General features: G+C 41.9%; 1 protein-coding gene across 3 annotated transcripts; it reads left to right on the top strand.

Annotated features, from left to right (window-relative positions):
- Positions 1 to 257: 257 nt before the first annotated feature.
- Positions 258 to 10,159, top strand: dtx2 (deltex 2, E3 ubiquitin ligase). 3 transcript variants are annotated; one of them, XM_048236362.1, is made up of 10 exons: positions 258 to 403; positions 1,066 to 1,290; positions 2,159 to 2,762; positions 4,663 to 4,721; positions 5,927 to 6,067; positions 7,185 to 7,252; positions 7,456 to 7,617; positions 7,826 to 7,987; positions 8,076 to 8,165; positions 8,404 to 10,159. In XM_048236362.1, exons 2-10 carry the CDS (start codon positions 1,080 to 1,082, stop codon positions 8,662 to 8,664), a joined length of 1,758 nt encoding a protein of 585 aa, XP_048092319.1. In that variant the 5' UTR covers positions 258 to 403; positions 1,066 to 1,079; the 3' UTR covers positions 8,665 to 10,159. The 3 variants fall into 3 exon arrangements, with proteins under 3 accessions (XP_048092319.1, XP_048092311.1, XP_048092329.1); XM_048236354.1 differs by having other exon boundaries at positions 258 to 1,290; XM_048236372.1 differs by lacking the exon at positions 5,927 to 6,067 and having other exon boundaries at positions 258 to 1,290.
- Positions 10,160 to 23,168: the final 13,009 nt, after the last annotated feature.

Here is a 23,168-nt window from a genome sequence, read left to right as displayed (position 1 = left end):
ATTTCATAAGCACTCACACTTCCGACTATATTCATATTTCCAAAATAAAGGTTCGAAGTTACGTTTGCATTTAGAAATATGGTTGTCATAATTCCCAACCAGCTTTAGATTTCGGTGTGTTAATTTGATTTATCAAAGACTTAGAGATGGGAATCTAAATATGTTAAATTGCAAAGCCCTCTGCGGACTCTGTACTGATGGCTTTTATTTTGAAGTGTTGTATCAGCTGCTTGTCTGTTGCCACAGTCACTGTGGACATCAAGGATCATCATCACTGCCAGTGTCTGTGGCTTGTAACCAGAGGGAAAAAAACTGAAGTAGCATGTAGCATTTGGGGTGTAGAGGAATTTATCTAATGCGTAGTATCGCCGGTATACTGTTGTTCACCTGTGTACCTTATTAGGTAACATTTCTAACTAGTTCATATAATCTTAATAATAGTGCTAGTCATGTTAGCCACCTGACAGATCTGATCTGCCGACTGTTGTGTCGGATTCTAAAGGAAAATAGGCAGTTGGCCAACTAGCATGACAGCGATGGTAAACGAGATGGATTAGCTAACGTCAGGTCTCGTTTTGGTGGAAGATATAGATTATCACGCATCTTCGAAATCATCGGCAAACTGGCTTTGGTAACGCGAAAGTCTATGCAGTTAAATTACTTAATGAATGGGATATCATACCCATCTATCGCGCTAGTAACGTTAAATGCATGTTAGCTAGCTATGCTAGCAATAGAAGAATTGCATTGCGAACATAGATAGCCATCTCTAGTTATGATTTCTTAATTCAGCTCGATAGCCAGCTAATGTTGGCGGCTGGTTGGTTATTCAGTAAATTGTAACGTTTGACAGTAGGGCGTCTAAAATCATTATTGATTGGTATAACATTAATTAGTGTGTTCTGTTAATAAGTTTGTTAGCTTGCGAGCCCACTGTCTGAAGATAACGTTAGCTTCTAGCTGAACTAACGTTATTCGAGATGGCTACTGCCTCAGGTCTCCCCCCTGGTATGAGCGGATCCAGGAGTGGACCATCGGTAACCACGTCGTCTTCTGGAATTCCAGGACAGGCGCAACCTATGGTGGTTGTATGGGAATGGCAAGATGATTTCGGCTACTGGCGACCTTATAGTGGCCAGGTGAGTTGTTATATTGAACAATGCCTGCTACATCAAAGAGGATCAAGAGGTGGACCAGCTTCAACTAGCATCTCGCTTGGACAGTCGGATCCTAGCCTGGCGGCTTATATAATTGACATCCCAAATTTGAAGCAATTTCGGCAGGATACTGGTAAGTTCATGTACAGTACAGGTCACTTTGTGTTAGGTATCTGCCAGTATTTGCCTGTAACGTTAAGCAAAACTTGGTCCTGTGTTATGGCTAGCTTGGCTAACGTTTCACTAAATGGATGTCAAAACTAACGTTAGCGAATGTTAGCTAACGTTAACGTTAGTCGCTTTTATGCTAATGCTAACCAGGCGAGTTAAGGCTGATCCCGTAACTTGTTTTGTGTAACGATTTGCCAGAATGTTCGTTTACACTTGGTAAGCTGTTTCACGTCAAGCTATCAATGGTTATAAAGCTATATAATTTAACTGTTAGGTGATGTTACGTTAGCTAGCTTGTTGGGTATCCCAACCTAGCTTAATAGATAAGGTTACATAAATCCAGTCAGAAATGGCTTAACGTAAACATTAACTAGTACACCTTGTTAGCTAGTACACCTTGTTTGTTCAAGTTGTTATTTCGATTAGACTAATTGATAACAGTTTAGTTGAGTTCATCAAAACTGTTTTGCTCTGTGGTGACACTTAAGTACTGATAACTGGTGATCATGTCAGTGAAACGTCTTATTGTTAAGTAATGTTAATGCAATTAACAAAGTCGAGATCATTTTTTTGAAAAGCACTTTAATGAAGCTCCCCTTTTATACAAATAACCTTAATAATTGTCAGGATGGCTCGTAATTTGCTGTCTCTGTTAGGGGAAGGAATATTCTTGAGGATTAAGTGCTAAAATCTGACTAATGTGCCTTTCAGTAGTGTTTATTTGTTCAAATGTTAATGTTAGTGATGTCAACTCAGTGTACTTATATGAGATAGTATACATAACTTAAAATCATGTATTAATGGCTTTCTTAATTTGATACCCGCTGCAGGAAAACTGCGCTGCGTGCGCCGAAGCTTGTTCCCCCAGTCCTCAGCTTTGAGCAGCGGTGTCTTCTGGGAGTGGGCCAATGATGAAGGAGGGTGGACTGCATATGAGATACGCACCTCCATTTTGCTTGAGCACAGCTACCAGGCTGGACAGGCCACTGCTGACCTCGGGCCCCACGGGTACAACTACATTGTGGACCTAACCGCACTGGCTCAAGTGAACAAGACCTCGGGCTTCAGACGCCAGGTCCGCCGCCAGGCCACTGTGCCGTACTCGCTGGCCACGAGCTCCGTGATCCATTCCGGTCCGGCGTGCACCTGTCAGCAGTGTCTGAGCCACAGCAGTACCACTGGTCCCATGCCCAGTCGATCCCGGCACTCCTTCTCCGCTGGTCAGGCCAACAGGCCCAGCTTCCAGGGCCACGGACGCGCTGCCGGGAGCGTCCCCTCCTCGGTGTACTCCCCCTACCCCAGGAGGCCCCTGTCAGTGGGGAACATGTCTTGGGGTGGCCCCTGGAGCCCTGCGTCTTCCACGGCTCAGCCGTCAGGAGCAGGGCCCGTAAGTGGAGCTGGACTGTCATATGCTCCCAGTACGAATGGATTAAGGTAGGATTGCCACTCAAAATCGTGTATTACTCAAAATCAAAGAAAAAGATATATCAATGTTGACAAAGGTCATGGAAGCAGTCACCCCCATCAGATGCTTATTGGTTAATCAATGACTAATGTATTGCTCATGGCTAATGGTCTTTTTTTGTTTTTATGGGACTAAGGTAATATAGAAGTTAGCATGACTGACATCTGCCTTTTGGCATGTGAAACAATGACATACTTTGACCTGAAGCAACCTTTACTCCATTGTTTTTTTATGCTGCACTATTCTATGTAAGTGTGAGCTATTAAGCTTCTTGCATTCACTGTAATGCAATAGGATGTAATAACCGTGTGTTATGGCCATTTGCCAGTGCCATTCATTTCTGTAGTGGCCACCTGTTTTGTACCTAAGCACTGCTGTGGTCAAAGCCCTGCTATTTCCTGTAGGTTCAAAGCCAAACATGGAATTCACTGGTGATAAAAATGATAAATAGCCCCTTGCTTGCTGTTGTCCTGTGCTTCAGTGGAGTTTAATGTTTCCACACATTGTTGCCCCATCCCTGTTACGAAGAAGATTTATAGATTTAAACAAGCAGTCATGTAGCATTTTTCATCCTGAAGTGTTTGCACCTCCTTGCTTCCTTGTTCACATTACTTTGGTTTAGTAGATTTTTTTCCATCTACTCATATCCGGTCCCTATGCTAGATCACTGTGGATGGCTCGTCGACTGATTTACAGAAACATGACTTACCCCGTGATTCATAACTAGCTGTTCTATCTAGACTTTCTATCTTGGGTTTTGTCCACCCACATCTGTGGAAAGACTTGCGCCCTTTGTCAGGACAGTGCAAATTCAGGCGCGGCGGGGAGTGCTTTGTCTCTGCCCTTTATGTTCACCTCATGCTCGCACCAGGCTGGGCCGGCTGCTGTGAAGGGCTGACCACACCAGGAAATGCGGAGGAGTGACCGAGATAGAGAGAGAGAGAGAGGTTCTCTGGGCCTTCAGCTCATTGTTGTGATGTGAAAGAGGAAACCCCAAATTTAGAGCGCTATTGTTTCGCACCCCCCATTAGTCGGGTTGAACTGTGAACCTGGAAGAGCCTGTTTTTGGCCAGGCTGCTCCGACATCAATCATGCCCAGAGGAGGGTCATGTCCGCTGCAGTGACAGACAAACTACACCCCTGTTAAAAATGCAGAGGGAAGTTTCTAGCTAGTGATTTTGGCAAGAGGATACTCTTTAAAAAAGGAGGAGTAGCCTACTCTTGCTCATAGTAGAATTAACAAAGCCATCATTTTAATTGTAGAATAAGTCCCTGAATTTAGAGAGAAGGTTCTGATGGTGACGACTTTAAAATGCTTATAATGGTATCACCCTGTCCAACTTAAAAGCTTGAGATGCCACAGTCTTGAGATGAAAACAAGGGTGAAATCATTTAGATATTTTAGACATTTAGATATTTATATATCAAAGGTGAAATCATGTTTAGATATTTAGATGTAGTAGGCCTATGACCATTTAAAACTTTAAGCATGCAAACGCAGTGAAATTGTAACATTAATGATCTGAGCAAGGTAGTTCCCGTGATTATTACTATCACAGGTCATGTGACGAGTGAATGCATGTGCATATATTACCAGAGGTAGACAACAATCAGTGGCCCTGCTGTTTGACACCACATTATCTTAGTGGTTGGATTGTAATTGTAAAGCACTCAAAGGGCATTCCCATGGCCGCTCCACTCATGGCCATATGCATCCCCCTGAAGCCAAAAGCACACTGACGGTGGGCTCGCCATCCGCGGTGCACTCGTGTTCATATTTAAGTAACGTGGTGTCAGCCTGCATCTCTCCTGGTGGTGTAGAGCAGAAAAGGCCCTTGGTATTAATGTGTATGTGTTGTTTTCCCCCAGCGTCCCGACCATCCCTGTCCACCTGAATGGGTCCAGCAGCGTGAGCTCGGCCCTGGCAGGTAATGTTGACATAGAGTCGAGTACTGCTAAAGGTCTTCAAGGAACTCCTTGAAATGTTGCTATTTAAACACAATTGTGTCACTCAGTGGTTCTTGTGAGTGTCAGTCTGTCCTAACAAGGTTAAGAGCACTTATTTGTCAGGACCAACCAAATTTTATTTACTGCATTGAGATGACCTCTAGTAGAATCCTTCATTTTCTTGATGAAAATACTTTGAAAGCCAAATCTAATTCTTCCTGTATTATTTCTTATTTATGGCATGATGGAAGATGTGGTCGATGAACAGACCAAGATGCATTAAACAAAAGTACCAGTAACAGTAGACATTTCTTGTTAAAAGTGCATGATATTTTCCCCACGGTTTTACTGCTATAAAGGGATTTCAGGAATAAGATGTAACAGCATTTATTTTCCTTTTCACTTTTCAGCTGTTGTGTAAGTGATGTGATCTCTGGGACTTGGCTCACAGTACAGTTGGAAATGACGTAGATGTGTTTATTTATTTATTTTCTATTGTCAATGAGGTAATTTGCTCCCTCTTAGTGCTCTGGGTGGCATCCACACACATCCGACCCCATCACTTCCAGCTATCACACATTTTGCATTCACTCTGATCCCCGAGAGAACACGTTTGGTTTGTCTAGTGTCCACCTCCATTGATTTATGTAGCATGTTTATGATGTCTGTGATGTGAATCAGTTCCATTGCAGAGGGACTTTGGATGGGGCCATCTGTTGACTCATTCTGAGGGGATTGGGGGGTAAGGAGTCGGGTACAGATGAGGCAGATGAAGGATAATGTGTGTTTGAAGTCGGGGGAGATCGGCCAGAGCAGGCTAGCTAGTGTCTGTGCCCTCAGAAAGAGAACCTCTCATCAAGGATAGTCTCATTCTAGGTCCTCTGGTTCCCAATGATTCACGTAGACAAGAGGCCAGATTTGTTGGGGGGGGGGTTATAGGAACTGTCTCCGGCCATAGTTTCCTCCTCAGAACAACTGATAAGATAGTGGTCCAGTGCGAGAGCAAGCTGGACGCTGGAGAGAGGGGGGTGCTATTTAAGAAGCGTTCTGATCTCCAGTCGACGCTGTGACCCTACCCCCACCTCTCATCACTTCTCCTCTCCTCCTCCACCACCCCTCCTCTCCTCCTCCTCCTCCTCCTCCTCCCCCCTTTGCATGTGTCCACCGGCATGGGGGTCCGCTCCAGGCATGGCTTCCATTTTGATGTCAGCAGCCGGACTCGGAGTTGGCTTCACGCGCGCCCCCCACTGTCAGCGTGGCGCGGGCAGGTCCTCCAAAAGCCAGGACGGGGGCGCCGTTAGGAGGGCAAAGAGGCAGCCCAGGACAGGTAGCGCCGCCGCTCATGCCCCTATACCCCCCTCCAAGCCCCCCTGCCCCCCGCACTGAGCTCACGCTTCCCCTGCCAGACGCTTCAATCCTGCATGTGGGTCATTTGCTTCTGTTTTCTGTTCACCTCTGAGAGGTTTCAATCATTTTTAGCACTAATCTCCAAAGAGTCTCATTTGGGTGTATTGTTTTGTTTGTTTGTTTGTGTTATTGACACTTTTGGTTTTGCTTTGAGCCATCCCCACAAAATTCCCATATTTGCTTGTGTTCATCTGTTTCTTGGCTTTGTGTCAGGGCACCACTCACGCTATTTGTGTTTTTTTGTTTTGTTTTTCATTTGTACATCTGACGTTTTTATTTGTCCATTTTTTTATCATGTGCATGATGCATTTCATGTTTTTGTTTTGCTACTTGGCAAATGCTCCTCTCAGGCAGACTCTAATCAAAGTGCTGACCATCGTGTATACATTAATAACAGACCATATCAGGCTCATCTGTTGGAAACTCAGAAGCTCAGTAAAGACAGTGACCGAGAGGGTACTTAAAAACAATTCATCTGACCATTTCAACCCATCTCAATCCAAAACCATGCCGTACCAAACATCAAGTAGACTGTGTCTGTCTCATCCTCTCTGGTTTTAATCTGAAAGAATGCAGCCTCAGTGTGCTAAAGGCACTTGTTGCAGACTGACACTCACAAGCCTAATCAGTTTGGTTGTCATCTAACAAAGAGGACGAGCATGACGTTCCTCTGCAGACAGTGGTGGCTAACGGTTGCATTATTCACACTAATGTGTTGTGCTGCTCTAAAACCATTCATCAGGCTGGTACAAGTAGTCAGGACAGTGTTTTATGTGCAGAAGGCTTTGACGTGTTCATTAGGCTATGGTGAGTGGGCATAAATTCAACAGTCTGTTCCTATTCTATGCAGATTTAAAAGGGTTCTTTTGAGGAGTTCTGTATGTCTTGTGCTTAATACTTTGTTATTTGCTTTTTTATTTCACAATGTGGGCACTGTTATCAACAACAAGGCTAGAGCACAATAGATCATGCATCTTAAAACCTGTTTCAAATATGAGGGTTTTTAAAAAAAAATAAAATAATTTCTTTGCCTTTAGGTGGAGCTCAAAAACCAGAGGATGTCATTCAGAGGTACATGGAGGAGGTGGCGCCACCTGCTGACGAGGTATGCTAGCAGCAGTTGTCTTCATCACTTTTCTCTTCTGTGGAGTTCCTTTGACATCTTGATGGTTCTCAAATCTTCTATTACTATTCAACATTTTCAGCTAACCCCTTTGAATGCTTTAGTTGTTAGCAGCTGTGCCGTTATGTGATGTCTTCTTCCGACTGAATCTCATTCATGGAAGTGGATGTTGTTGTTTTCCCCAGGATTGCATCATTTGTATGGAGCGCCTGATGTCTCCCTCTGGCTATGACGGCGCCTCTGAGGGGGGACGGTCGATACAGCCCAGCGCCGTGGGAAAGCTGACCAAATGTGGACACACTCTACACATGCTGTGCATGCTGGCCATGTACAACAATGGAAACAAGGTGAAACAGCTGCTTTGTTTGTAAAACAGAATGCCATCACATCAGCACTGATCAGTTTCCCAGCAGGGACGCTTGCAAACTGGTATGCTTGCACCAGGTGTTATGTGTCGACCATAAGGGAGAGCTTTCTGTGCAGTGGCTTTTGTAAACAACATGGTTGGTTTATTGCATTGAGATGTTGAAAGTACTTTCTGCTTTCTGATTGCAGGACGGCAGCCTTCAGTGTCCTTCTTGCAAGACAATCTACGGGCAGAAAACAGGAACCCAGCCGAAGGGCAAGATGGAGATCTACAGTGTGTCTCAATCGCTTCCTGGACATGCAGACTGTGGAACAATTCAAATAGTGTACAACATCTTACCAGGGATCCAGGTAGAAAAGCATGTAAATGTATGGTTTTGTTTCCCCCATGACTTCTCCTGAAGTGGTGTGATTAATGAAGCCCACGGTCTGTTCGCAGGGCCCAGAGCATCCCAACCCAGGCCAGCCGTACACCTGCAGAGGCTTCCCACGCTTCTGCTTCCTGCCCGACAATGAGAAGGGCAGAAAGGTACGTTGGTGGCAGCAGCTTATCTCCGACTTATTGAGTCGACTGCATAGAGCCGGAATGTGAGATGACGCTGATGTGCCGAGTTGGTTTTTGAGTGATGATATTTGTGCTTAAATTTTGTAGACTTTTAGGATGGTATTAGGGTTTAAATGCGATGTCTAGACTTTTAGGATGGCATTAGGGTTTAAATGCGATGTCGTTTTGATTTAGTAACAAAGTTCATGGCGACTACCTGCAGGTGTTGGAACTGTTGAAAATCGCATGGACTCGACGGCTCATTTTCACTGTCGGCACGTCGAGTACCACGGGGGAGCCTGACACGGTGGTGTGGAACGAGATCCACCACAAGACCGAAATGATGTCGAACATCTCTGGCCACGGCTACCCAGACCCCAACTACTTGGAAAACGTGCTGGCCGAGTTGGCATCACAGGGGGTGACAGAAGAGTGCCTAAAACAGGAGCGACGGAATCAGGGAACGCCAAGCCCCAGCCACTGATTGGCCCTCCTCATCCACATACCATCTCTAAGCAATCATTGATTAATTAATGATTAATACAGAAGGGAGTTTAGCCTTATGTAGTGTTCTGTGTGGGACTCTGGTGTGTGAGCGTGTGAACGTGGATTGTATGGTGCCAAAGGCATGCGTTAATCGATTGCTCCATCCAGCCTGGTCTGTTTTAATCCTGCACTCCACCTGCGTCCATACAAGCTCAAGAGCCTTGAGTGGAAAGCAACAGAGACAAAATGTCAGACTAACCCAAGGGTACATGTTTTGTTTTCTTCTTCCATTATGGCGAGAATTAGAATTATTTTGTCCTGTTGCAAAGCCTGTTTCAGACACAAAAACTTCAATATGTAGCATAAAAATATTTCACACTTTTTTCCGTGCTATCTGTTTTTTATCTTGAAAAAGACAAAGCAGAGATTGGCTTTCAGGCACCCTGGAGTGCAGTGAGATCATCCAAAAGGGGCGGGCTGAGAGAAAAAATAAGGCGTTAAACGCTTTTGATGATTGGAGGCCTTAAGAAGGATCAAAGTCGTGTTTCTGTTGAATATACGTTATGTGGCTGGCAGCTACAGTCGGAAACATACATACATTTCTGTGGCACTTTAGTTTTTACAGTGCATTTAATCATGAAATAATTCCAAGGGTGACGTTCCACGTGCGTGCTGATCTGTGCAGCATCATTTCAAATGAACAGCTCTGTCATTTGCCGTTTGGATTTGTATCATTTGCAGCATTAGAGACAGTATGAGAGCTCCTCTGTGGCACTGTCAACTTATACCCTATGAAATGAGCTGCCAGTGTCTCTTGAACGTGGCATGTACTATTCCACAGAGTGCAGAATGTGAATACCGTGAAAGTTTATAAAGTATTTGTTTATAGACAGGATTGGGGTCAGTGCAAGGTGGTGTTTTTTTCCCCCCCGCAAGTACTGTTAAGTTTATTTTTAATTCAGGTTTCTATGACAAACACTGTCAGCAACTTAAATAGAAGTGCAACCACAATCAGACATGAGATGTGTTCAGTTCCAGTGAATTCACCTGCTGCATTTCAGTTCAGGAAGCACAAGGGACATAAGGAACATAAACATGATGGTATTGTTTGTATTCCTTAGTAGGCTCTCACAATGCATAAAGCATTCCTCTTCTAAAAAGATTAGTTGGCGCTAATCTCTAGTGCCACCTCAACCAGTAAGCCACCATTTTTTCTGCTTAATTTGGTTTAAGCTTCATGTACTGTATGTGTTTTGAATGAATAGAAAAACATACTGGGAAGATTATTATGATAGTGCAAGGCAAACAAGTTGCCATTTTGAGACCTTGTCACTTAAAACTCTTTAATTCTAAGTCTCTTGGCTATTTCATCCTAACTTTCACAGTCTGGTCAACCTTATGCACTTCATAGGATCCATTTGGTGGAGTGTACAGTTGTATGCAAGCATATATTTAACATTATACTGCAATAAATGAACAATTCATACAAATTATGTTTCATTGCTCTGGGTATTAAATGCATGCAAAATGTTGGATAGTAGAAACATATTCTGGCAAAATATTACCCTCTGAGTGTTTTACTTTGTTGCTTAAGATCTCGGACACAAAGATGATTCACAGAGAGAGAATCAGACTCTTCCTCAAACAAAAATAAATAATACAAGAATGAAGAACAACTACCTCAGGGTCTTATGGATCCTAACATGAGTTAAAACTTGTAGGAGTTATGATAATGTTCGTAACTTTTGACACATTGTTAATTACTTAGGACAGATGTTGTACAAATGGTTCTCAAGAATCACTTCTAGGTACAGCTGTTGAACAAATGGTTCTCAAAAATCACTTCTAGGTACAGCTGTTGATAATGTCCTTTAAAGATTTATTGGCCAGATGCAAGAGATTGTCTCATTACTTAAAGTGTTTAACATGCTCAATTGTACCTTATTCAGAATCTAACACTTAAATGACAAAGGAGAGTTTTATTTGTTTTACACTTCCTTTTGTGCTTTAATACAAAAACAAAATTACAAAGCAATCAAAATAAATGCCTTATTTCATTAGACAACCTTTTTATATATTGTTGTAAGTGCCACTAATAAGCTTTAACACATGTCAATGCACAGACTCATGTAGGTTTTCCTGGGGTTTGCACACAACTAGTTTGAGAAACCACACTTCACTCACAGAAGCAGCTGATGTAAAAATGTCAATGATCAGATATTTGCAAAGACTACACAGTTTAGTCTGACCGTAGACCCTCTATACCGAGTTCCAGAGGCCAATGGAATTTGACAGACAAATGTTACTCTGACAATTGATAAAATCTCAATTATCAATTGAAAGAGCAATAGATAAAAGAGCCTACAGTACAATATGTATAAAACAGCAGGAGTTTCAGAGGTATTTGAACTAACAAAATGCAGAAGTTGCAGTAAACTTGTTTTTGCCAACTCAAAAGTTTCAACTGATTACAGTGCATTTTCAGGAATAATGGCTGTAGGCCTACACTAAAACCCAGAACGCACGTTTCTTCACATTCTCACCCACAAGCTCCTGCAGACGGCAAAGAACAGTTGCCTACTATATTAGCCTGACTTTAAAGTCACCCTTTACGGAGTCACAAATGGGCTTTACATGCTACTCAAGGTCTCTCTCTCACACACACACACATTTTACAGTCAGTTCTCTACCAAATCAAACAAACACAGAGACTTTTTCTGTTCACTTGAACACAGTGAAATGTGTGAACACGTATTTACAGTTGCAGGTCTTTGATGGCTCCGCTGAAGAGGAACAAAACAAGGTAGGCCTATTTACAAATTGGTTTCTTTGAAGTGTGAATGATTGTGTCTGACCTGTTGGCTCTCTCCCATAACAGTACTCTTAACCCCTCTGTTGGGCCATGTTTTCTCCTGTGATATCGTAGGCAGAAACAGCAAAAACTGGTCACAAGGCAGGTGAGGAGAATATGAGTTATTTACCTGCAGTGACTACTGTCTCTCTGCAGGGGGCAGTATTGCATTTTCAGATTAATGGACATTACTTGTATGGAGAAGAATTGCCATATAACCTGTAATTATAGGCATAAAACTTACAGTTTTTAAGTAAATCTTCTACTTCCATCTTCTGAAACCAGTATTGAGACCCTCTCTGATGCCATCTCATTAGGAGACATCTATGCTTTCTGTTATTAAAATGATGAGTGGAGTCATGATAAACTTACTCCAGTAAAGTGTGTCCCATTTGTACCCTGCAGACATAGCTCTCCCTAAAATTAGTTTTAGTCTCAAATAATTTCCCCCCTTAGACGGAAGTATCCTGTGGAACATCATTTTACTGCTCTGATTTAATTAACTGCTGACAGAGAAAACTAGAATTGCGGTTCCGAGGAACTGCAAGAGTGGGTTTGATCAGGGGCTTGGAACTCGGCCTCATCCAAGGATTCCAACGGTACCTCATTTATGAAATCATTTATGAATAACGCTAAAACGACAAGGACCAGCGACACGAAAGTAACACGCGCACTGCTCCGCAAGCCCACTAATAATAAGAAAACTTAAGAAGAACAATAGTGGGCTTGCTCCGCAGCTAGATCAAACCCACTAATAAAGTAAACTTAAGAAGAACAATAGTGGGCTTGCTAGATCAAACCCACTAATAAAGTAAACTTAAGAAGAACAATAGTGGGCTTGCTGGATCAAACCCACTAAAAATGTGTCCCATTAAAGTTAGCCTAATTAATATAATAATATAATGCTTATATTACGGCATCAACTAACGTATTTAATGAACTGCTGACAAACCCTTTTACAATTGTGTATGGTGATAGTAATGGTACCAGGTACCAGGGAATTCTACTGGAGGGAAGGCAACTGTGGAGATAACATTGAAATCTGCTGTGTGTGTAAGCTCCTATGGATATAAAATCCTCCAAAAATGTGAGATGTCATGTCAAGCAGAAGCCATGAAAGGCACATTGTACTGCGAGCCAATGATGTGAAGTCTCAAGGGCCCAGACAATGGGCCGTCTATTCCATGAGCCTCCTCAGAAGCTATGCCAAAATGTAATTAATCAGAGTGTCAGATTTCATCAGAAAGTGTTGACATACAGTGTTCTGCCAAACGGCTTATCACACAGTGTGTTCACAACTCCCCGGAGCTAATTGGTCTTCGTAGTGCTTCGTATCAGAATAAAATCAATTTGCTCCTCTTTCATGTCACTCAGCGTTTGTTACCACCGTCATTCAGCGGGGCTTTACACACGTTCCCAAAAAAACATCTGCCCCACTTCCAAACCAGGTGAGGTATGGGGAATGTTATTTTCCTCTTAAACATTTGACAGGTTGTATTTTATATCAAAATGGTACTGAAGAAGAAAATTATAGATTTTCCCAGCTAATGCTCAAGTTCAACATTTCTAGGAATGTCCCCTGAGGAATAGGCCACACGACATGAAACTGAGCAACATTCTAAGATACAAAAAGAGCAACAAAAAAAAGAACAACCACCATGGCATTTTGAAGACGAAGCAATATGCAAGAGTTTTATTCCCAGTAGATATGCAGCAGCATCTGTTGTTTTTAATTCTTAGCTTTCCAGACTCACTGTTTTATATAACTATATTATTTGCTTTTGAGTCATGTGGTTATTTTTGCACACAGAAGATGAGACCAAATTGCTAACTTCCTTCTTGTTCCTTGCTTTGCAACTACACATCCCAAACATTATATCATGCACCAGTGAATGATGGCACAGGAGGTGGTAACTGTGTAGGCTGGCTTGATTTACAGACACTCTCCTCCTACTGAGTGGAAGGCCCCTTCCAAGTAATAATCCAGAGCTTCCTCCTTGTGCTATCCATCAAATTATATATCGATCCCTGGCATCCGAAAATTGTTCAAAACTTCTGTTCCACTCTGCCTTTTTGGCTGTGACATAAACTCGTCTGTCTGCTCTGATGGGTAAATTGACATATTGCGTTTGCAAGACTGGAAGCAGAACTAAGTGCAGACCAGTGATAATTATCTTAGTTTCACTATTATTGAATTGTCATAAAAAAATGTATATCTTCATTAAAAAGTTATACAGATAAGTGAAACCATAACTATTGTTAAAATATGGGGCTTATTACAACATAAAGTAAGCTTCAACTTAAACTTTGTACAGCTGGATCCCCTTTGATGCAATCAGGGAGTTGATTGTAGAGCTAAAGTACAGTGAGGGGTAAGTGAAGGGCAGCCGTGGCCTACTGGTTAGCGCTTCGGACTTGTTACCGGAGGGTTGCCGGTTCGAACCCCGACCAATAGGCAAGGCTGAAGTGCCCTTGAGCAAGGCACCTAACCCCTCACTGCTCCCTGAGCGCCGCTGTTGTAGCAGGCAGCTCACTGCGCCGGGATTAGTGTGTGCTTTCACTGTGTGCTGAGTGTGTTTCACTAATTCACGGATTGGGATAAATGCAGAGACCAAATTTCTCTCACGGATCAAAAGAGTATATAGACTTATCTATATACAATTTATGTTTATGATAGGCCTACTTCACCAACAGATTTTTCTCTGGGTGTGCATAACTTAAACATTTCTCAGTGGTAATTTATTACAGTAAAGTGGTATTTAGTGATTTTTAAACAAGCAGCTTTAAAGTCAATCCTGTGACTTATTGGAAGCCAGTGTAAGGACTTAAGTATTGCTGTGGTCAGCTTCAATTTTTACAATTCAGAGCTATTTTGATGGCCTTTTGGAAGACCTGTGAAAAGACCATTGCAATAGTCAAGCCTGCTGGATTTTTCTTAATCATGTTTTGTTGGATTTTGTTTCCATGGTGCTTTCTATTTCTCAGTGATTTAACTTTGACTGGAGCAGTGTCATGCATGATATTGACCACTTTTTAATTTTAATTATTCCACCAATCGTCTAGAAAGTCTGACATTTGTCTCTAAGTCCTTGAAAGTGTCTGCTCAAAGAGAGCACTCTTGTGATCATCTGTGACTCCCTCTCACAGTCATAGATCTGTTCTGAATGAGTTGGGACATAAAAACATCAAAGAACACACAGACAATGATCAGATATGGCCTGATAAGTCTGACAATTATGGAGATATTGAGACAAGGTCCAGTGTATGACCAAGAGAGTGAATCTGAAATTTGCCTGAGGGTGTCCCGTAGTGCAGTCAGTTCCTTAGCATAACCGTTTTCTGGATTATCTACAGTGGATGGCCTATAAGAACAGAAAGTCAATACTGTGTTTTTGAAGCATGTGTGAGTAAATAAGAGCAAAGCTCTCGACAAGGACTCATGCTCAATTTGGGGGCAAACAAAGACATTTTGACTACTACTGTGCAGAACAGGCTGTTTTTTAAAGGACTTTTGGTGCTCAGAGAAGATTGGGAGTACATTAAGTATTGACTACATTAAAAGAGTTCCTTGAAAATAGTACACAAAGAAGATGGTATCTCCTTCGGGTCACTAATGGCCTATGGTCAATGACCCTCTTGATTACATTAGGTACCAAACAGAACAGCACAAGAGTGCACTTGGTAAGCACTGAACCCTCTTGAAAAAAAATGTAATCCTTTACCTTTTGCTCATGTCTGCATTAATAATACCTTAAGTGCTTCTAAAGTGGGCCTCGGAATTATTTTCAGTTACCGTCCTGCCTACAGTATGAGTTTGATGTCTCGTATCCATTTATAGAATAACACTGCCGCCGTCTTCTTACATGTTGTCAGTGTAAGGGAAAGCAAAAAAGTACCATCTACAATCCTTGAAGTTTGTCTTCAGAGTAGGCTACCTTTGACCTTTTTTATGGTTGGATGCTTAGCCCTTGGTGAGCACAAACAAGATGAAGAGATATCCTCTCACTGTGTGCCAATAGACAGGGCTCCCGCCAAGAGATGGCAAATCAACAGTGGACAGTAGGGTGAGGTCACGGGCCCTCGCGCAAACAACTGTGGCTCTCTGTTTTTTGGCCAAGGCAACACAACAGGGTCACCATAGGACAAGGCTGACAAGACACAGCCAGGGACATTAGGCGGTCCTTCGGGCCAGTTTGTTTTTTCACACACAGACAAGATCCTCTCCCCTGTTTCCATTTGGGAAAGGAAAATAGTATTAATAAAATATCAGTCATTAATCAAACATGCCGGCTTCCTCTTCCTCCTGTGCTGTGCTGTTAGTGAGTTGACTGCAGAGCAGTGGTTTCCTACGCCGTACTAGCTTTGTTCTTTTGGATTTAACAAGCTTTCACAATTTAAATGGAGTAATTGACTTATGCTCCCCAGGCTGAGCATTGCAATAATTGATGGCTTGGACACTTACTAAGCATCCCAACCCCATAACAAAAATGCTTATTTACGGCGTATGCCTCAGTTGTTCCTCAGTGGCAGAGGTAATGTGATGGTGTGTGCGCGAGAGCGTGTGTGTGTGTGTGATTTATTCAGCATGCAAACACAGTATGGGGACAGGTAGGGTAGTTGGGGCTGCTCTACAGAAACCTAATTAAGGCTTGTGAGGAGAGGACTGGCGGCTCCATCCATTGTTCACCTGGTGCCTTCATTTACTCACGCTTTGCCTCTGTGCTTTGGTCCACTGCCACATCTCCATTTACGCTTAAGCGATTCTTTCAGAGTGTGCAGGTGACATGCCAGTAGCTTATGGATTGTCTCTGAATCTCATCGCAGCTCCACAACTGGAAATGTTGCAGTGAGTTATGACATCCATACAAGTTCTCACTGAAAAGTCAATACCCACACTACACTCATGTAGAATATGTCTCCCACAAGCTCTAAACAATGGCTAGAAAGGTGTTTCATGAGCAAATTTTTATTAGGTAACTCCTTACACTCCAATCAGTTGTAAGCCACAGTGCCTAAGCTGTGGTCAGATATTTTATGAGTAGGATTATACTGACTGAGTTGTCTGATAGAGTGACGAGTGGGTGACGTTAGCTAAGAACACTGCATGCAGAACAGAACTAAAAGCGGATTAAAACAGCAAACAGAGAAAATGGCATTTGATGAACAAAATCAATCCCTGTTTTTCTCCACCTTGTGAAGACAGCAAATTAGCACAAATTATTTAAAGGTGAGGTGTGTAGGATGGATTTAGGATGCTCTATCAACAGAAATTAAATTTAGTATTCAATTAATTATATTTTCATTAGCACAGACCTGTTTGTCTACATATAAAGTGAATCTTCTTCCAAGGAGTTTGCCACATTGCACCATCATGGTTCTAGCATAGAATGAACAAAAACAAAATGTCCTTTTGCATTTGTGTAACACATAGTTTCTCTGGGAAAGGGGGGCGTATTCAGTCAGTTGCATTCTGCAGCACACAAGATACTTCTAAATTCTTCTCACTGCACCTTTAACCAGGCCACAGATGATATGATCAAATGGAAAAGCAGTTTAGCTATAAAGAATTAAGAATTTTATTCAAATTCACATAAACTTTACTTTTCTTTACTTTATGTGAGATTTAGATTTAGTTGTAAAAATGGACATAGAAAAAAGTGGATATGCACTCTATGATGCTATGGTCCAAAAGGCAGTAAAATCACACGCTAAACCACATCTTTCCCTAAATTTCAGCATCATAATTATCATTTCAAACACCTCTTCAAAAACAAACTGAGGAAAACAGATAAGAAGCTTAAGCCTGTCTGTGCCCTTATGCGATGAAAGTACTGTGTGCCATCAGTGATGGATAGAAAGTAACGACCCATACCACAAAGCACCTCCGGTCAACACCGTACACACTGAGCAATCTTGGCTCTGGGTCTCATTCATAGTGACCATTGGGTCCATGGTTACCTGTATGATGAAGGCCCTTCATCCCGGATTAGTCAGTTTGGCTGAGTAGCCAGATCTAAAAAAAAGACTTGGTAGTTCCAAACTTTTCCATTTGAGAATGATGGAGGCTATCATGCTCTTGGGCACTTTCAATGCTGCAGAAATGTTCTTGTATTCGTCCCCAGATCTGTGTCTTGACACAACCCTGTCTCGCAGGTCTACGAACTATTCTCGCTTGGTTTTCACTCTGATCTACACCATCAACTGTGAGACCTTATATAGACAGATGTGTACCTCACTTACAGTAATAATGTCTAGTGAACTCATTTAGGCCCAGGTGGACTCCAATCAAGTTCTAGAAGCATCTCAATGATTATTGATAGAAGTAGGATGCACCAGAGCTCAATTGCAAGCGTCATAACAGGTCTGAATACTTATGTAAATGGTATATTTTAGTCTTTTATTTTTTTACATTTACAAAACACTCCAAACACCTGTTTTTATTTTGTGGAGTATTGGAGTATTATATGTAGATTGATGAGAAAACAAAATTAATTGAATCCATTTCAAGATGAGTCTGAAACATAACAAAATGTTGATAGGGTCTGAAACCTTTCCGGTTTGCACTGTAATTCTGCTTTAGTCATTCCTATATTTGCACGTTGTGTTCCTATTGGTCTTATTTATGGAACACACCTTAAATTTCCTTTGTGTATGAAATGTGTTATATAAATAAACCTACCTTGCCTTACTGCACACAGTGAAACAACACCTTGTAACAGACAATAGACTCTTTCGCTGTCAGAATCGCTACTCTACCAACAGTAGTTTTATCGAACACTCAGTAATACCACACAGATCTGGAAGTCGGTTGCTTTTCGCTAAAGTTAATTTGTTCAGGTAGTTTTTCGCAATCTTTTGTGGTTAATTTCCCTTTGCGTAGCAGCAGCTTGACCAACTAATGAACACTGCCAACATTGCCAAAATGCGCGCACATCCATACCTACATCATCACTGTTTACAAACTGTAAAAGGATCTATAGGCTCGATCTGATTGGTTTCTGAACTGTGAACCATTTCTTCCTTCCATTCTGAACATACTGTCACAGACATGAGAACATACACACTCATACTCATACTCATACTTGCACAAGCATAAGCACACACACACACACACACACACACACACACACACACACACACACACTATCATTGATAGGATTGTTTAGCAGGGGCTGATTCATGGGGTCTCAATTCTCCAAAATCACTTGTGCTTCAATATCAGTTCACCCTCTAAGATAAATCAGCCTCCGCATTTGAGGTTGAATAATGAGCCACGGCAATCAGCCATGGAGCTCAAACACATGTCTATTCATAGTCTAATTTGTCCTATGCTCATCCAAGCAACATCAGTGAAGTAAGAGGCTCCTTATCATTGACCCTTTATGACACTGCCAAAACTCTACATGGTTGACTTCATAAACACAGTATCATCTTAAATTATCTTTTGCATTTCCTGAAATAGAAATTAATCTGTAATACTTTCATAGAGCTACCTGTCAAAGTCCCTTACTTCTCTAGAGACTGCTCTTTTTAGGACTTTCACTTTAAATGAAATCATTCTCTTATCTCTTGATTTGGTCGTTCAACAGAAGGTTTTTTTTTCTCCATCAGACGGCCTCTTTGAGGGTGGGTTGACTCTCATGAGATTGCTTTTAGAAAAGGATTTGACTTTTTTCAGATGTGTGTCTATAAGATGACCACTTTAAAGCAGTCTATGAATTTTTTTGGGGTCTAGAGCTGAATATGCATTGAATAACAGTTACTTTTTGGTCAGTTCTTAATGCTTCAAGGGGGAAAAAACGGACTGATGAGGAGTGATGCACTCATCGTCAAGTGTAGTATTGATGATACGGGTCATTGAGAGGGTCCTTTTTCTTCTTCTTCTACTTCTTCTTCTTCCTCTTCCTCTGCTTCTTCTCAAGTGTAACTTCCTGTAATCTCAGACCTGAGTGATTCCTATCACGTTCCTGCCAGTGCTCTGGCCCTCAGCTGCGGTGACTCTTGCCTCTTTATTACACCTCTCTAAGCACCACTCTCGGCCTCTAAAGCCGACTCCTCTCTCTGCTCCTCTCTTTGCCTGGCTCTCTCCGCCGTGGCGTGACATGTCATTGCTATGAGGTACAGTATGCTATGAGGCACCAGAGAAAATGGTGGCTGTTTTTGGATGCGTAACATTTCTGTCCACATTCAGATTGAAATATAGATACCATAGAATGCTTTGCGCAAACAAATAAAATGCAAACATTTTAAGAAAGCACCAGTCAATATTTTGAACTAAACAATGGCTTAATTGTCATTACGGCAAAATCAGATCCCTTTTACATATATGTGATTTAATATGTGACAACTTGGCTGCCAAAAGAATGAACGTTCAGAAAGAGTTTGAACTCTTTAATGATAATGAATATTGAATGATACAGTATGTACATCATGGATGTCTGATAATGAAATGATAATGTCATACATACACATGGGTATCGTTCCATTATTCCATTACATGTTAAAGGGAAACCATATCCACTAAGGAGTCAGTAATCTAATGAGTAAGGCCATTTAATAGACCTTTACAAGAACAGTATACTCTCTCTCCTCCTCCTTTCTTTATGAAAAAGTGTGTCTGTTAGTTTCATAGACATAGTTGCTCACAATAACACTGTATCTTGGGAGACTGAAGGTGTCTCAAGGTTGTTTTTTTATGCATCTGATAAAAATTGTTGCTGTTACGGAATGCATTTTTTTATCCCTCAAGTCTGGACTTTGTCCCACCAATAGAATGACATGAACTTCCCAGGTCTGTGTTGAACGGAAAAAGGGAATGCAATATTGATGTGTGAATGTGTCGCCAGCCAAACCATAAGAGCACTCTAAAAGCAGACAAGAAGGCCCAGGTGGAGGATTGCAATGATGAATTCATGAGCGAAGACAAATGGAGACTCTGCACCATCAATAAAGTGCCTCACCGCGGAGACGGCTGATCCCCAGGCTTAGTGGCTCGCCAAGTCGCTGAAAGGGTGGCTGTGTGCTTCCCCAGCTGAAGGAGCCAGGCATGAATGCAGAGAGAGAGAGAGAGAGAGAGAGAGAGAGAGAGAGAGAGAGAGAGAGAGAGAGAGAGAGAGAGAGAGAGAGAGAGCCCGCTAAGCATGGCATGCCTGTCACATGTTCTTTCCATATCAGATTTTGATGTAAATCTTTGGTGTTCCGGGGGCTATGACATGAAAAGCATGCAGAGCAGGTTGTCACTAGATGCTGTCACTCTGAATTTTTGATAAGCAAAATATTGTAGAAAGATTAACTTTAACTTAATTTGTGATGTACCACCAACACAAACACTATGTTCATATATGTTCAGGATCAGGAAAGAACTTTGCATGCTAGATTTTAGAATGAATTAGTTTAGTATTAATTAAAAAGGTCTATTTACTTTGTAATTTGTTTTCCTTTTTATTATTCAATTTGTTCACTGTTTTGCAATTGCTTTTCTGTTTTTCTTGCACTTTGACCATGACTTCAATGAAACTGAGCCCGCGAGTGGTGAGTAAACCTATCAACATCTCCCCATGCTAAATATTAATCTTGCTCCTGTGCAAAATAATGATAAATTTGATTGCTTCAAGGCTTTTACACATCCAAGACAGTGAGTCAATTCACCTTCGTCCGTGATTGAGTCTGGAACCTGCATATGATATCCTGGCAGAATAGGCCTTGCTGAAATCGCAGCCACTTTGAACTTGACATCTAGTCATGGTTCACTGATCCTTGTAATTCTGGCTTGAGCCTCTGAGCAGCAGTGGCCCACATGAAAGCCTGGTCCTGCGGCGCATCACAGCGCAATATAGACACAGACAGATAGCTGAAACTGAAGAAAGAACAAATCTACAGGAAAGAATTACATCTTATTTAATCACTTAGTCATTTGTTTATATCAGTTATTTGTGGACTTCTTTTTTTTTAAATCTTAATTGCTTGAAGTTGTTTTAACTGAAGTTTGAAATTGGAATACATTCAAACAAGGAGTCCCAAAAAGACCAAATCACTATAGGTTTTTACAAAACACATCCTGTCCTATCTGCTAAAATAAATTGTTTCAAATTAGATTATATTTCTGGAGTTCCTAAAAGACTAAATCACTCACTATATTTTTTTACTAAACACATCCTCTCCTTTGCACTTAGCAAAGGAACACTTTTCCCTTTTCCCACTTTTGCTAATTCAGTATGCAATTAAATAATCAGGACAGCCTGCTTGCTATGACAGAATGAGGCCAGCTAGTAGAAAAGTGTATTAAAGCGTGAGGTTAAATGATCACTTCTCTAAACTGACAAGTGAGGCCATCGACTAACACAGAGTGAGTGAGTGAGTGAGTGAGTCTGCGCTGAATCACCTGCAGCCTGCATGCCAGCACGTGCAGCGAGGACTCCTCCCAGGCGGCTCCATGGGCAAGGAAAGTCATGGAATCTCCAGTGGCGAGGGACACATCTGTCCTTGTCTAAACACATTAGGCTTTAGCGCTGGGCGCATCCTATTGGGGTGTCATTGAGCCGCGGCACAGTTCGCAGTGACAGCCCCAAGACCTTGACTTGAAGCTCCTTCTAATACCCTGCCCTTATTGCTTCGCACTGCCCGTGCGGTCCAGCTCCCTCAGCACTGTGTTGTGTGTCCACCCGGACTCAAGAGCGTCGCAGCCAAATCTCCATCTTAAATGCTGTCCCTCCACATAGTGGCCTGTGGGCAGGGGAACTCCAGGCTGCAAGGGGAGTTAACAACAGTGCCAAGGCTGGAAGATCTCAACCCCATGGAGGGGAAACTTCATTTGACCTCCATGGATCTCCTGAGAGACACTTAAAATTGACAAAATATGATTGAGGAAAAGCTAAAAGGTAACATACATTTACCTGGATTTGTGTAAATTACAACTAAGGTAGAACTTCAGATTAGACAGAGAATTGTGTCTTTTTTCAGTATTGCTAGTCAACATAGATTTACAGAAGGAATATTAAAACATCCCAACCCCACTGCAAATGGCCATCTTTACAGACAGATTAAAAGAGAGCTCCAGACAATTGGTCGCCTTCCAAAATATGGACAGTTCTGATGTTGTTATCATAGATGGTAGCTTCCACAATATAGGGAAGAATTACATTATGCGTCTATGACCTGGGGTTAGCAGCCATCCAAATACATTTTGAAACTCACATCAAATTAGCTGCACAAAAGGTAATGATAGAGATCCATAAAAATAACTGAAGTTGTCAGGCAGAATAAAATATGTCTCATGGTCTTGTCATGGCTTTTTCTTTCTTTAATTTCTTTTTTTTCTATCTCAAACCAATTACAACAAGGAAACAACTTTCCCTCTGTTTATTTCACACAGGGCTGGAAACTAGTCTGGAAGTCCGATATCTAATTTCCGTGTCCGAATGGTCAAAAAAGAAAGAGGAAAATGGACGACATCACTTAGTCCGCATTAGCCTCCACAGTAATTCTGACTTACTCCGACTCCAGATCAATAAACCTGACTGGCACCAGTGAAAATGAATCAAATCTATATCTGGACATACACTTACACCCCTGAAGACTACAACACTGTCGGTTGCCAAATTGTGGTCTGACCCCAACCACGTCAGACAGGATGGGGGCTTGCCTCACTGAAG

The sequence above is a fragment of the Alosa alosa genome, chromosome 2 (assembly GCF_017589495.1).
Source record: "Alosa alosa isolate M-15738 ecotype Scorff River chromosome 2, AALO_Geno_1.1, whole genome shotgun sequence".
NCBI lineage: Eukaryota > Metazoa > Chordata > Actinopteri > Clupeiformes > Clupeidae > Alosa > Alosa alosa.
This window is presented reverse-complemented; position numbering and strand designations above follow the sequence as displayed.

Excerpts from the sequence above, each read along its gene's own strand:
- dtx2 (XM_048236354.1), top strand. The coding sequence starts at position 981 with ATGGCTACTGCCTCAGGTCTCCCCCCTGGTATGAGCGGATCCAGGAGT. Across the intron at positions 1,291-2,158 it reads GCAATTTCGGCAGGATACTG|GAAAACTGCGCTGCGTGCGC; the intron begins GTAAGTTCATGT and ends TACCCGCTGCAG. Across the intron at positions 8,166-8,403 it reads ACAATGAGAAGGGCAGAAAG|GTGTTGGAACTGTTGAAAAT; the intron begins GTACGTTGGTGG and ends GACTACCTGCAG.